The 13,667-nt window shown below is 47.5% G+C and overlaps 1 protein-coding gene across 3 annotated transcripts; it reads right to left on the bottom strand.

The window, feature by feature from the left end:
• LOC139066265 (zinc finger protein OZF-like) lies at positions 1-7,723 on the bottom strand. Of its 3 annotated transcripts, XM_070548698.1 has the most exons (4): positions 7,436-7,723; positions 7,177-7,339; positions 6,961-7,045; positions 1-1,729 (listed from the first exon to the last, which is right to left on the bottom strand). In XM_070548698.1, exons 3-4 carry the CDS (start codon positions 6,968-6,970, stop codon positions 399-401), a joined length of 1,341 nt encoding a protein of 446 aa, XP_070404799.1. In that variant the 5' UTR covers positions 6,971-7,045; positions 7,177-7,339; positions 7,436-7,723; the 3' UTR covers positions 1-398. The 3 variants fall into 3 exon arrangements, with proteins under 3 accessions (XP_070404799.1, XP_070404800.1, XP_070404801.1); XM_070548699.1 differs by having other exon boundaries at positions 7,177-7,723; XM_070548700.1 differs by lacking the exon at positions 7,177-7,339.
• Between the last annotated feature and the right edge of the window lie 5,944 nt (positions 7,724-13,667).

Genomic DNA, 13,667 nt, shown 5'->3' with positions numbered 1-13,667 from the left:
TGTCTTCAAACAGCATGGGGCCTTTATTAAAGAACAGAGAAATCAACCACCAACATACACAGACAGCCTTCAAAGTAAATGCCCCCAAACCTAGAAGAGGGGTGTAGCTGTTAGTTGTTGAGGATATGCATGTTGTGTGTGTGTGTGTGTGTGTGTGTGTGTGTGTGTGCGCGCGCGCGCGCGCTCAGATACAAAAGTGTATAAGGAGAAAAGACTCGGGGAAGTACATAGATTTGGCGAGATCTACAACCAAATGGTCTAATAGTTGCGTTTAGTCTCAAAAGTGTTATTGGCTGAGGCTTTTAGACTAACATGAGAGAACCGCTTTATGTTTTTAATCTCTACAATATGTTAGCTATACTATGTTAGAATGTTGTTGAAACATAAAAATTTGTATGCTAAGTGAGTTTTTTCTGTCCTGTGTGGACTCTCATGTGATTTTTTAAACTTGACTTCTGACTAAATCTTTGTCTACAGATCTCACAAGCAAAAGGCTTCTGTCCTGTGTGGACTCTCATGTGATTGTTTAAAGTGGTCTTTTGGCTAAATCTTTGTCCACAGACCTCACAGGGAAAAGGCTTTTGTCCTGTGTGGACTCTCATGTGAGTGTTTAAATGTGTCTTGCGGCTAAATTTGTGTCCACAGAGCTCACAAGCAAAAGGCTTCTGTCCTGTGTGGACTCTCATGTGACTGTTTAAACTTGTTTTTTGGCTAAACCTTTGTCCACAGAGCTCACAAACAAAAGGCTTCTGTCCTGTGTGGACTCTACTGTGTCTGTTAAAATGCGTCTTATGACTAAACTTTTTTCCACAAAGCTCACAGGCAAAAGGCTTTTCTCCTGTATGGACTCTCATGTGATTGTTTAAATTTGTCTTATGACTAAATCTTTGTCCACAGAACTCACAGGCAAAAGGCTTCTGTCCTGTGTGGACTCTCATGTGACTGTTTAAATTTGTCTTATGACTGAATTGCTGTCCACAGAACTCACAAACAAAAGGTTTCTGTCCTGTGTGTACTCTCCTGTGACTATTTAAATTTGATAATCCCCTAAATATTTTTCCACAATCATCACAACTATATGAGATTAGTTTTTTCTGTACTGTCTTGCCTGAGTCTACGTGTTGCTTCACTCTAATACATTTCTTGTCAGCCAAACAGCCCGAAAACCTTTTTGCTGAATGACCTGTCACATGTTTCTGGAATGACCCCTTGTGGAGAAACTGTCTGCCACACTCAGGGCAGCTAAAGGATTTGTTGACAGTCTCAGACTCAGAAGACCTGCTCTTATTCCAGTCTGTATCTCTGTCTTCAGTTTGAGACTCAGAGTCTAGATCGTCATCATCATCATCCTCTTCATCAACTCCACTAACTTCAGTCTCTGACGAATCAGATGTCTGTTCATGAGTCCGTTTATCAGGTTTCCTGCTAGTTTCTGCTGTCATCTGGGCAACCGAGCTGCTCGTTGGAACATCTCCGTCTTCTATTTGCTGCTGATGAAGCTGTGAGAACAGAGGTTTCTCTTCATCATCCTCACTCTTTGTAGAAACTATAGTGAATGGAAACCTGGCAGCATCTGTCTCCTCCTTCAAATGTAGCTGCTCTCCCTCCAAACTGGTCCAGAGTTTCTTCTGTTCCTCCTTTACATGGCAGTGTTCTGGGTCCTGCTGGTCCTCACCAGCCCTCGGATCTTCAGGAGCTTCTTCTTTAACCAGCACCACCCGTTGAACATCTGTAGGAAACACAGAAACACACGATGTGAATTACTGACTGCTGTAAATGTATGTTCACACTGATTACAGTACCGCTATTGCTTTAAATTGGTGAGATCTGAACAGAGTCAGAAAACAGGAAACAACTTCTTAAACTGGGTGACTTTTTTATGTGAGGAGAGAATATACAGTCAGGTCTATACAAATTGGGACATCGACACAATTCTAACACTTTTGGCTCTGTACACCACCACAATGGCCAGTCACAACAGTTGGTTAGTGTGCTAACTTTTGGCTGGAGTACGAAATTGAATTAAATAGGGCTGCAACAAACGATTATTTGGATAATCGATGAATCGGATAGGGTCTCGACACGATTAATCGATTAATCGGATTACATAGGGACATTTTTAAAAACTGCTAGGGAAACGTTATTTCTCTCCTTCCTTCACTTTATTAAACACAACATTATTAGAAAACAGTTCAATAGCAGAAAAACAACATGCCATCACCTAAATTGTCTTATAAGGTGTATAGACAGAGACCCTAAGCTACATCTATCTGTGACCTAAAATGCTTGGTCCAAGTTAAACAGCTTAAAGAGCAAGTCAACCCCTACCAGAGTCTAACTCCACTCCCACTTCATGTTTGAAAAATGCAACACATGCTGTTGCCTGGCAGACCGAGAGGGCGGAGCCGCTAACAAATACACACACACTCAGGCTCACGACGGCATTGTGACATCATAATGTACCAGTTTACATCATATCATACTTCTTAGCCAATAGCGGTGGCAGATTTAAATTAAAATACAGTGCAGAGTTTTTACCTGACAACGGCACAACACTGCCAGTTTTAGGCAGAATATTTAAATTTTAACTAAGATGCACTGAAGTGCCAAATTATTGACGATACGTGTCTGCAGCACGATTAGACACTCGTTTATTTAGTTTATCAGCAAAAAAAAAAGTTTATTTGGGGGTGACTTGCTCTTTAAGGGCAATTCTCATCTGTTTTGTTTGATCTCATCTGTTGACATTTATTATAATTGGGGATGTCAAACAACTAATTTTTAAATGTAATTAAACATAGGCTGTGAATTAATCAAAATTAATCACTATTTCCAAAAATGACTGAAAAAATACCAAATAAAACAAAAGTAAATGAATGCCATCCTCCTTGTGATGATGCCCTGGGCAACTGCCATAAAGTCACATCAAGAAATGCTGCTGATCATTCCAATGATCCCAAATAGACTCACATTAGGCCACATGAAAGCAACTGAACCCAAAATATATTAACCAGTATATAACTGCACTCTCACACAACACGCCTGCAGCAACAGTTAGGACTCCTCCCTCCCTTTTAAAAGCGTTTTTGCTTCTGAGGACATTGTGGTTGTAAAGCCACATGTTAGTAGTCTGGCCCCGGTGTGAACAACCAGTTTCTGCAGGAATGTGACGGCGGAACCGGTTCGCAGCAGCGCTTACGATTTTATAGACTTTTTTTTACGAGCTTAGGGCATGTCTAGCCTGTGTAATAATCCGGGACTTGGGTGAATCACTTTTGAAAAGTTTTTAACTTACCCGGACACCGAGCTCTCTCCTTCATTGCTGATGATTCTGACATGCCTGCGTTTAAGATGCTGCATCATCACCGTAGTACTCCCGTGCCATGCTAAGTCTGACCTACAAACGTTGCATGTCTTCGCCTGATTTAACTGAAAATGCTCCCAAACTTTAGAAGTTTTTACTTTTTTGGGTCTTGCTGCTTTCTGCCATGTTCCTCTTCCAAACACCTGCTGGCTCTCCCTCGCGCTGATCTGACTTGCTCCAGTCTGCGCACAATGGCGGCCGGGAAGGGGGGGGGGGGCTTTTGGAAGAGTTGTGCGACACAACGAATCGATGACGCAATTCGTTGCCAACGCTTTTAGTAATCGATTTTCATCGAATTTATCGATTCGTTGTTGCAGCCCTAGAATTAAACAACAGGAAGAGTGTTGTGATGATTGCTAAAACCAAAGAGGATTTGAGGCAAAATTTTCCCTCATTTTATTTGGCTGATCAGGTTTTAAATTTGGAACACCCCATCTTGGTGCCTGTACGTTAGGGTTTACACTGGTGAACGAGAGGGTAGCCTCCCTTCACCTACGTGTGTGTGGGGGGGGGGGGGGGTGGGGGGACAGGTCCTGACCGTGGTTTGTGCTTATGCACCAAACTACAGTTCAGACTACCCACCCATTTTGGAGTCCTTGGAAGCGGTGCTGGATGGCACTTCTTTGGGTAACTCCCTCAATTTGCTGGGGGACTTTAACGCTCACGTGGGCCACGGCAGTGAGACCTGGAGAGGTGTAGTGAGGAGGAACGCTTCCCCTGATCTGAGTTCGAGCAGTGATTTGTTGTTGGACTTTTTTTACTCATCATGGATTGTCCATAATGAACACCATGTTTAGACACAAAAGTGTCCATATGTGCTCTTGGCACCAGGACACCTTAGGCCGCAGCTCGATGATCAACTTTCTTGTCGTCTTATTTGACCTGAGGCCACATGTCTTGGACACTCGAGTGAAGAGAGGAATAGAGCTGTCAACTGACCACTATCTGGTGACGAGTTGGCTTCAATGGTGGGGGGAGGATAAGGTCAGACCTGGTAGGCCTAAATGTAATGTGAGAGTCTGCTGGGAAGTGGGGGACATAGAGTCAGGGTGGGTCATGTTCTGTGCCATTGTCGAGGCGGCCGACCGGAGCTGCGACCGCAGGGTCGTTGGGGTTTGTTGTGGTGGCAATTCCCAAACCCGCTGGTGGACACAGATGGTTAGGGATGCAGTCAAGCTGAACGAGTCCTGTATTTTGGCCTGTGGGGCTCCAGTGGCAGCAGTTGGGTACCAGCAGGCTAAGCGGAATGTGGCCCTCATGGGCGTGGAAGCAGTTTGGTGATACCATGGAACAAGATTTCCATACTACTTCGAGGAGATTCTGGTCCACTATCCAGCGCATCAGGAGGGGAAAGCAGCATGCTACCAACATTGTTTATAGTTGGGATGGTGTGCTGCTGACCTCTATTCAATGCGTTGTGGTTCGGTGGGCAGAGTACTTCGAAGACCACACCAATTTCAACGGCACATCTTTCAGTGAAGAAGCAGAGTCTGGGGTCTTTGAGTTGGGCTCTCTAATCTCTGGTGCCAAGGTCACTGAGGTGGTAAAAAGCTCCTTAGTGGCAAAGCTTTGGGGGTGGATGAGATCCGCCCCGTGTTTAAGGCTCTGGGTGTAGTAGGGCAGCGTTTACAGCTCTGCAATATCGTGTGGACATCGAGTGGCAGTTCCATTGGATTGACAGACTGGGGTGGTGGTCCCCCTTGTAAAAATGGACGGCACAGGATGTGTTCCAACTACAGGGAGATCACACTCCTGAGCCTCCCTGGTAAAATCGATTCAGGGGTTCTGGAGAAGGGGATCTGACGGATTGTTGAACCTCAGAATCAGAAGGAGCAATGTGGTTTTCATCCTGGCCGTGGAACACGGGACCAGCTCTATACCCTTAGGGGGTCCTGGAGGGTGCGTGGGAATTAGCCCATCCAATCTTTATGAGTTTTGTGGATTTGAAAAAGGAGTTCGACCATATCCCTCGGGGGCCTTTGGGAGGTACTTCGGGAGTATGGGGTACCAGGCTCTCTGATATGGGCTGTTGGGTCTCTATATGACCGGTGCCGGAGCTTGGTCTGCATTACCGACAGTAAGCCGGATTTGTTTCTGGCGAGAGTTGGACTCCGCCAAGGGTGCCCTTTGTCACCAATTCTGACTGTAACTTGTATGGACAAGATTTCTAGGCGCAGCCAAGGTGAGGATCCTTTATGGTGGCCTAAGAATTGAGTCTCTGCTTTTTGCAGATGATGTGGTCCTGATGGCTTTATCAGAACGTGATTTCCAGCTCTCACAGGAGCAGTTCGCAGCCGATTGTGAAGCAGCTGGGATGAGAATCAACTCCTCTAAATCTGAGGACATGGTTCTGAGTCGAAAAGGAGGGATGAGGCCCTGTCTCACGTGGAGGAGTTTAAGTATCTCGGGTTCTTGTTCACAAGTGAGAGAAAGCTGGAGTGCAAGATCGACATACGGATTGGTGCTGCATCTGAAGTGATGTGGGCGTTGTACTGATCTGTCATGGTGAAGAGAGAGCTGAGTCAGAAGGCGAAGCTTTCGATTTACTGGTCGATCTACGTTCCTACCTTAATCTATGGTCATGAGCATCGGGTAGTGACCGAAAGAATGAGATTGTGGGTACAAGCGGCTGAGATTAGTTTTCTTTGCAGGGTGGCTGGGCTCTCCCTTCGAGATATGGTGAGACTGATCATCTGGGAGGGGCTCAGAGTAGACCTGCTGCCCCTCCACATCGAGAGGTACCAGTTGAGGTGGCTCGGGCATCTAGTTAAGATGCCTCCTGGACACCTCCCTGGTGAGGTTTTCTGGGCATGTCCAACCAGGAGAAGGCCTAAAGGAAGACCCAGAACACACTGGAGAGACTATGTCTCACAGCTGACCAGAGAATGACTTAGGATTCCCCCGGAGGAGCTGGCCCTAGTGGCTGGGGAAAGGTAAGTCTGGGCCTATGTGCTTAGGCTACTGCCCCTGCCACAAGAAAAAGAAATGTCACAAAATCTGAGAAAGAAAATTATTTCTTTACACATCTCAGGAACGTTGCTAAGCTGAGTCCCATTCTGTCCCGCTCTGAACTTGACAGTTCTCCACACCTTCATCTCCTCACGCTTAGACTACTGTAACTCTCTTTTCACGTGTCTGAGCAGAACCTCCCTGAACCGTCTACAGGTGGTTCAGAACGCCTGTGCTCGGCTTCTGACCAAGTCCTCCAAACACACCCACATCACCCCGCTTCTCCTCCAGCTTCACTGGCTGCCAGTCAACTTCAGGGTTCATTTCAAGATCCTGGTTCTGGGGTCTCATTCATCAAGCTTGCTTACGCACCAAACGGGGTCGGAAAACTGCGTAAGCAACTTTCCACACAAACTTTGGGATTTATGAAAGAAAACTTAGTGTAAAACTGTGTCCAGCTTTAAGTTGACTAAGGACCTGGCTTACACACCTGCTGGACATGGAGAGCACCTGCAGCGCTGCTGCTGAGAAGATACAGTTATGAAATCCTGCAGCATTATCTCTTGTACACACACACACACACACACACACACACACACACACACACACACACACACACACACACACACACACACACACACCAGTACCTGTGTCCATGCTGATGAAGCAGTCCCAGCTGATGGATGATCCTGAAGTGGTAGCAGGTTTTCTTTAGCCGTGTTTAGCTAACAGCTGCAATAGAAACAAAGCAGGAGAGCTGATTAAGATGCTGCTTCAGAACAACGCAGGAGATTAAAGATCCAACGCTTTGGTTCTGATCAGCTGAGGACACATCCAGTCTGGAAAAGAGGACCTTTGCTCACCAGAGTTCACGGAGTAGAGCTAACCGCTTTTTCCTCCAGAGTCACATTCAGATTCGGGCCTTTTCCGTCGGAGAGTGTGAGCAGGATGGATGAGAGAGCGAGCAGCGATCCTGCATCATGACCAACTCAGATGAGCGAGTCTGATAGAGGGAACCTCTTCAATCTGATGAAAGCAGCAAAACGAGCGCGTTTCTCAGAGAGGCCAAAGGAACAGCAGCAGATCCAGAGGGCAGGAAGTCTAGAGAAAAGCTTTTCTCACCCATCACCTGCTTCTGGAGCTCCGATTGTCACGAAGACCGCAGAATAGCTTCTCTGCTTCTGGAAAGAACTCCACCAAGTTGTTGAGGAGGAGAAGAAAGTTTCCACAGCCTGGTGAGAAGATTTCTGCAGCAGCAGCAGTTAGTCGCTTTAGCTGATCAACTCTCCCAGAGACTGAAGTGAAGACATTTTTACTGCAGAGCCTCAAATCTTCTCCTCACACACCACAACAACAACAAGCTAGCTCTGCTAGCAGCTTCCGGTTTCTGCTGCTTCCGGTGGTCCGTGACCAGCGTAAAGGTACGCTAGCGCCACCTGCTGGACATGTTGTTATAATACATTAATAATACACACTGGCCACATACAGGTGCTGGTAATAAAAGTAGAATATCATGACAAAGTTGATTTATTTGAGGAATTCCATTCAGAAAGTGGAACTTGTATATTAGAATCTTTCATTGCACACAGACTGATATATTATTTACATATTTTTCATTATAACTGACAACTAATGAAAATCCCAGATGTACACACCTGTGTAGTACACACCCAAAGCCCTACTGCACTTCCTCCAAGTGCACCTTACAGAAGACCACAGGGTGCAGTGTGAGTATTGGGATTGTGCCTCCATGTATGTGAGATCCAAGATGGGCAAACAAAGATGCACACCTGCTATCTATCACACAATCTACCACAGAGGGTAAAAGAATCAGGAAGCCAGACTCAAGGCCAGAGTGGAGCACCTAGTGGTGATCTCCAGCCCCCGAGTTCTCAGTCTGAAGAGTCTGAATTTGAAGCATTTCTGTTTGTGCCGACTTCCTAGTAAGCAGCCTCCTGGACCTCCGGGTCCTTCGACTATGTTTCTGTTCTGAACAAGACTTTCTGGATGTCCTCGGTGCTGGCTTCCACTGGCGGCAGCGTTAGCAGACCGCTTTCAACCAAATTAGGTCAAAAGTGATTTTTAATGTGGCCACTTTTAGTTAACTTAATCGTGTTACCCGACTGGTCGTAGTTTAAACTGCAGTTAGCTTATTGTTAGCGGCGGCCTGTTTTAGCGGGTTTGAACGGCCCCATTTCTGTCTGACTCAGCTTTCTAACTGATTCAGCACATTTGTCATATTTGTGTTTAGAGTTTTGTAAATTCTTGGAGGGAGGTGATGCTATTCCCTTCAACCGCAACACACACACACACACACACACACACACACACACACACACACACACACACACACACACACACACACACACACACACACACACACACACACAAATTGGTAAGCTAATGTTAGCACACTGCAAATTAACACAACTTCTGCTGCTGCACTCCTTCTATGGACGATAATTTTGATTGTTTACTAGAAAAACCAGCTAATGAAACGTTTATCTCTCATCCGGACGTTTACATCCGCTCACACCACAAACGAGAAAGCTGAAAATGTCCGTTACGCAGAACTGCAGCGGCAACAAGTTGTCATCGGTGCTGCAGTCTTGGGTCTTTCATATGGACCAAAACCATTTATAAAGCTGATTTAGTCCACATACTGGTCCCTGGTGTCTTTATTTAACGTATCCCTGTTTTTTCTGCATCTATTTTGGGGATTTTAACATGTTTTTTAACACTTGCTTTCACCCAAATCTGCTTCTTCTCTGCATTTGCTTTTTGTTTTCAGGTTTTTTTTTACCCTCGAAAGGCCGCCAACATGTCCACTCACATCCCAGAATGCTCTGTGTAATGGCGTGTGATCACAAGCCCTGTTGAGACACAATAATGTCTGTGGTTACTAAACCATCTCAACCAGAGAAAAGCAGTTTTAACTCTGAGACGACCGCTGTTATTTCACTTTGAGTTTTAGATCATGTGACAGTTAACAGCACCATCCGGGACATCATCAGTGAGGTGAAATATAATCATGAACATAACTAATTATTTCATATTTTCCAGTTAACTGATTACCATCACTTTTTAAATTAGGTTGAATGAATGAATGAATGAATGATCAATTTATTCAGTCAGTTATCTTAAGATAATGTACATTAACATGTCATACAATTAGATACAAATACCATTTCTCACTAACATATGCCTTGTTTTTTTATATGGTTATTTATTTATTTATTTTATGTGGTCTTTCTTTATACGTGCTATTATTAAAAGTTTTTTATTTTTTACCATAGATTTATTAATCAACATTATTTAATATCTATATAACTTTTTATATTACTATTCTCATTTTAGCTCCTATTATTTTATATTTTAACCTTAATTTAACCTTTTTCCAGTGTTTCCTCCGTGGGAGCCCTCTGCCCTGGGAGGCGGTGGTCGGCTGTGGCGACCTGGGTGCTTTCCAGGTGTGCCTGGGTGGAGGGGGGGGGGGGGGGGGGGGGTCTCATGGAGACCTGTTCTTAAACACCCTCGTTGATATGACCTTACAATAGGTCACATTGTGTCCTCTTAATTGTGACAGCTTCTCTCACACCAGTTGCTAGGCAACCTTGGGGTTGATTCTCATCAGCTATACGCTGATCATATGCTGTCATCATGTCCTCCAGCTGTTCTCTCATGTTTACGCCCGCCGACAGCTGTAGAGGTTTATTTATTAGGCGGAGCCTCTGAGTCCACTCAGGTTTAGTTCTGAACCAGTGTGGCGATGACTATATCGGGCTCCGCCTTTAATCCAATAGGCGATGGCTTAAAGGGCGGAGCTATACGAAATAGAACGTTGGTTACGTATTGTAACCCCAGATTCTAGGAGTATAGCGCCGCCCTTTAAGCATCTTGGCCCCACTGGTTCTGTGGGCTCAATAAGACTCATAGAGACGAGCTATGCTCGCTGTGACCTTTTTAAGGGCCAGGAACTGCCTAGGAGGCGGGCGTACACAAAAGCTCTTCAATGATTGGTTAAGGGGATGGGATTAATCCACTAGGCGATGGCTTAAAGGGCGGAGCTATACTCATAGAGTCTGGGGTTACAATACGTAACCAACGATCTGTGACCTGGTAGCAAACATGCACACCTTTTGTGGTCTGGTTGGTACAATCAGAATTTCTTTAATGTAGTGGCAGTTTTAGTACATTTATTTCTTTATATTTTTGCTTCCAAGTAAAAATGTGTTATGTAGTGGCACTTGCAGAGGTCACCACTGGCCACTAGGGTGTGCTGCGATCAAGCCTCGAGGGAAAAGGGTGTTTTCAGGGACATGCCTGAAGTCACGTACATATTACTATCCCTCACTGTACATACTGCTGCCTCTCATGTGGATTGCTGCTGCTCAACCATCACACTGCTGTCTATCCATGCTACTGTTCGACTTGTATCTGTAAGTCTTCACCTGCTTGTTAAGCTAATGTAATGGTCACATTGTCAGTATGCACGCTAAGCTGCGCTGCATTTATTTACCTATTTTATCACATTGCTTAGCTTTGGTCTTCAGCCCACGCTGCTGCTTCACGCTGCCGTTAGCTTCTGCTCACTCAGCTTTGTATGTCGCCGCAGGGCTCCTTCATCCTTGTCATTAAAACCATTTGACATCGAGGAGTGTATTTCTTCATGAAGGAGCCATGGTGGTCGTCAGATGCTCCGTTCCAGCCTGTACGTTCGCCACCGATGACGTGTCCGAGGCTCTTGCCGTGGCGCTGCTGGCAAACCATGGCCTGGCCCACCAGAGCCGGACCGAACCCACTGTGCCCGTTCGGGCCCCGGGCCTGCCTGGCCCTGCGCTGGATCGACAGAGAGTGGATGTCGGCATGTCCATCGAGGAATGGAACATCTTTACACGCCGCTGGGACCTCTTCCGCGCTGGCTCGGGCATAGGTTATGCCCAGGCCCCTTTCCAGCTGTTTCAGTGTGCCGGCCCGGAACTTGGGGACAGCTTGCTTAAGGCTAACCCGGATGCTGCAACTGGACCGGTTGAGACTCTGCTGGCTGCCATGCACTCTCTGGCGGTGACACCGGTTGCCACATGCGTTCTGAGGACTGAACTGCTTCAACTACGCCAGGATCGTGACGAGCCCTTTCGTGCATTTGCCGCCAGGGTGCGTGGCAAGGCAGGAACCTGTGCCTACAACGCTGTGTGCGGATGCGGGCTGTCAGTTGACTACTCTGATCATATTATTCGTGATGTACTGATTAATGGGATTAATGACTCTGACATACGAAGGGACATGTTGGGGACTCATGATGTTCTGTGTAAGTCTGTGAATAATATTATAGCACTGGTGGATAACAGAGAAATGGCTCGCAACGCCCTCCCCTCCTCCAGCCTGTCATCTATGTCCTCGTTCAGGCGCAGACAAGCTATGCCACCATCTGGGCCTGCTACCTCTCCGGCCCCACCAGACAGGTCTGCTAGGGCTATATGCCCTGATTGTAAAGTGTCTTTCTGTGTCTTTTCTGAGGGATCTCTGGGTTGGAACACCAAGCCTCATCGAATGTGTGCCGACTGCTTCCGGGCCCGGAAGAGACGGGCACGGCACCAGCCACACATGGACGGACAACAGGCTGCTGTAGGCCATGACGTGATATCGCAGGTTTCATCCGTCACGTTGGGCGTCTGCTCTAATGGACGCCGCAGAGACAGGCACCGGCCCCGCACCTGGGGACGCATAGCTGCAGTGATGGGCCCACGCTGATCAGGCTCAGCCATCACATCTTCTCCAAAGGCAAATGGCGGCGCGCAAAGCTCAGGGACCACCCCCGAGTGCCCATCTCCATCCAGATTGATGATAAGGTGAGGTTCACTAGTAGAGCCGGTGCCAGATGCCCGGCTGCAGAGGCCAACGTGTCCGCCCTTGCAGACACGGGGGCTCAGTCGGACCTGTGGTCCCTGGAGGAGCTTCTGGCGTGCGGTTTCGCACGCAGCGCCCTCCACCCGGTGGTCCTAAACCTATCAGCGGTGAACAGCTCCCCCATTGACATCGAGGGTGCCTTCTTTGCCAAACTATCCACTGCTGCCCCTGGTGGTGAGGTGGTCTCCTGCCACGCAATGATATATGTTAACAGGTTAGTTCACGCGATGTACTTCTCGCATGACTCCCTGCTCAGCCTCGGCCTTCTGCCTAGCGGGTTTCCATCCTGCACGGGTAAGGGCAACTCGCAAGTGGGCCGTGACCTTGAAGCCGCCAGCCGTTGCGGTGGGCTCACCAAAGTCTCATGCCTGGGAGAAGTCTGCGACGGAGGCATGGCTTCCCGTTATGTGGCTTGTTGCTCATGTCCTCAACGCATCGCCCCGCCTCTGCGTCCCGTGGAGCTGCCGTTCCCATGCTCCCCAGAGAATAATCACCGGATGAAGGCATGGCTGCTTGACAGGTACGCATCATCAACATTCAACACTTGCCCCCCATCGGCCACTACCATGCATGGAAGGTCCACCCATAGAAATACACCTTGACCCGGCGGCAACGCCAAAGACGTGCCACACCGCGGCGGCCTTGCCTTTGCATTGGCAACAGAGGGTGCATTACGACCTACTTCAGGACGAGTTCCTGGGCGTCATCGAACGTGTCCCGTATGGCGAACCAGTGACCTGGTGCCACCGGATGGTGGTCATCCGGAAGCACGACGGAACCCCCTGCAGAACCGTCAATATCTCACCTCTTAACAAATTCTGCAAACGTGAGACTTTCGCAACCGAGTCACCATTCCACCTGGTGCGCCGGATCCCGAAAGGGACCTGGAAGACTGTCACTGACGCCTGGAATGGGTATCACAGCGTGCCTCTGCGCAAGTCAAACCGTCATCTCACTACCTTCATCACTCCCTTCGGCCGCTGGCGTTACACCAGAGTCCCACAGGGCTTTCTGTTGTCTGGCGATGGCTACAATCGCCGCTTTTATGCGATCCTCTCCGACTTTGAACGGAAGGAAAGGTGCGTGGATGACACCATCCACTATGACACTCATTGGTGGAGAACAATCGACTTCCTGACGCACATTGGCCGATCCAACATCGTGCTGAACCCATCAAAGTTTCAATTTGCTGAGAGGGACAGTGATTTTGCTGGTTTCAGGGTCTCTGATGGTACAATCGAGCCCCTCCCGAAGTACCTGACAGCCATCAGGGACTTCCCCACGCCTACCTCGACCATGGACATCAGGAGCTGGTTTGGTCTGGTCAATCAGGTAGCCAACTACGCACAGCTGCGTGACATAATGGCGCCATTTAAACCCTTTCTGAGCCCTCGATGCAAATTTATGTGGTCACCCGAGTTAGAGGCAGTATTTCAGGCATCCAAGC

The sequence above is a fragment of the Nothobranchius furzeri genome, chromosome 2 (assembly GCF_043380555.1).
Source record: "Nothobranchius furzeri strain GRZ-AD chromosome 2, NfurGRZ-RIMD1, whole genome shotgun sequence".
In the NCBI taxonomy this organism is placed as follows: Eukaryota; Metazoa; Chordata; class Actinopteri; order Cyprinodontiformes; family Nothobranchiidae; genus Nothobranchius; species Nothobranchius furzeri.
This window is presented reverse-complemented; position numbering and strand designations above follow the sequence as displayed.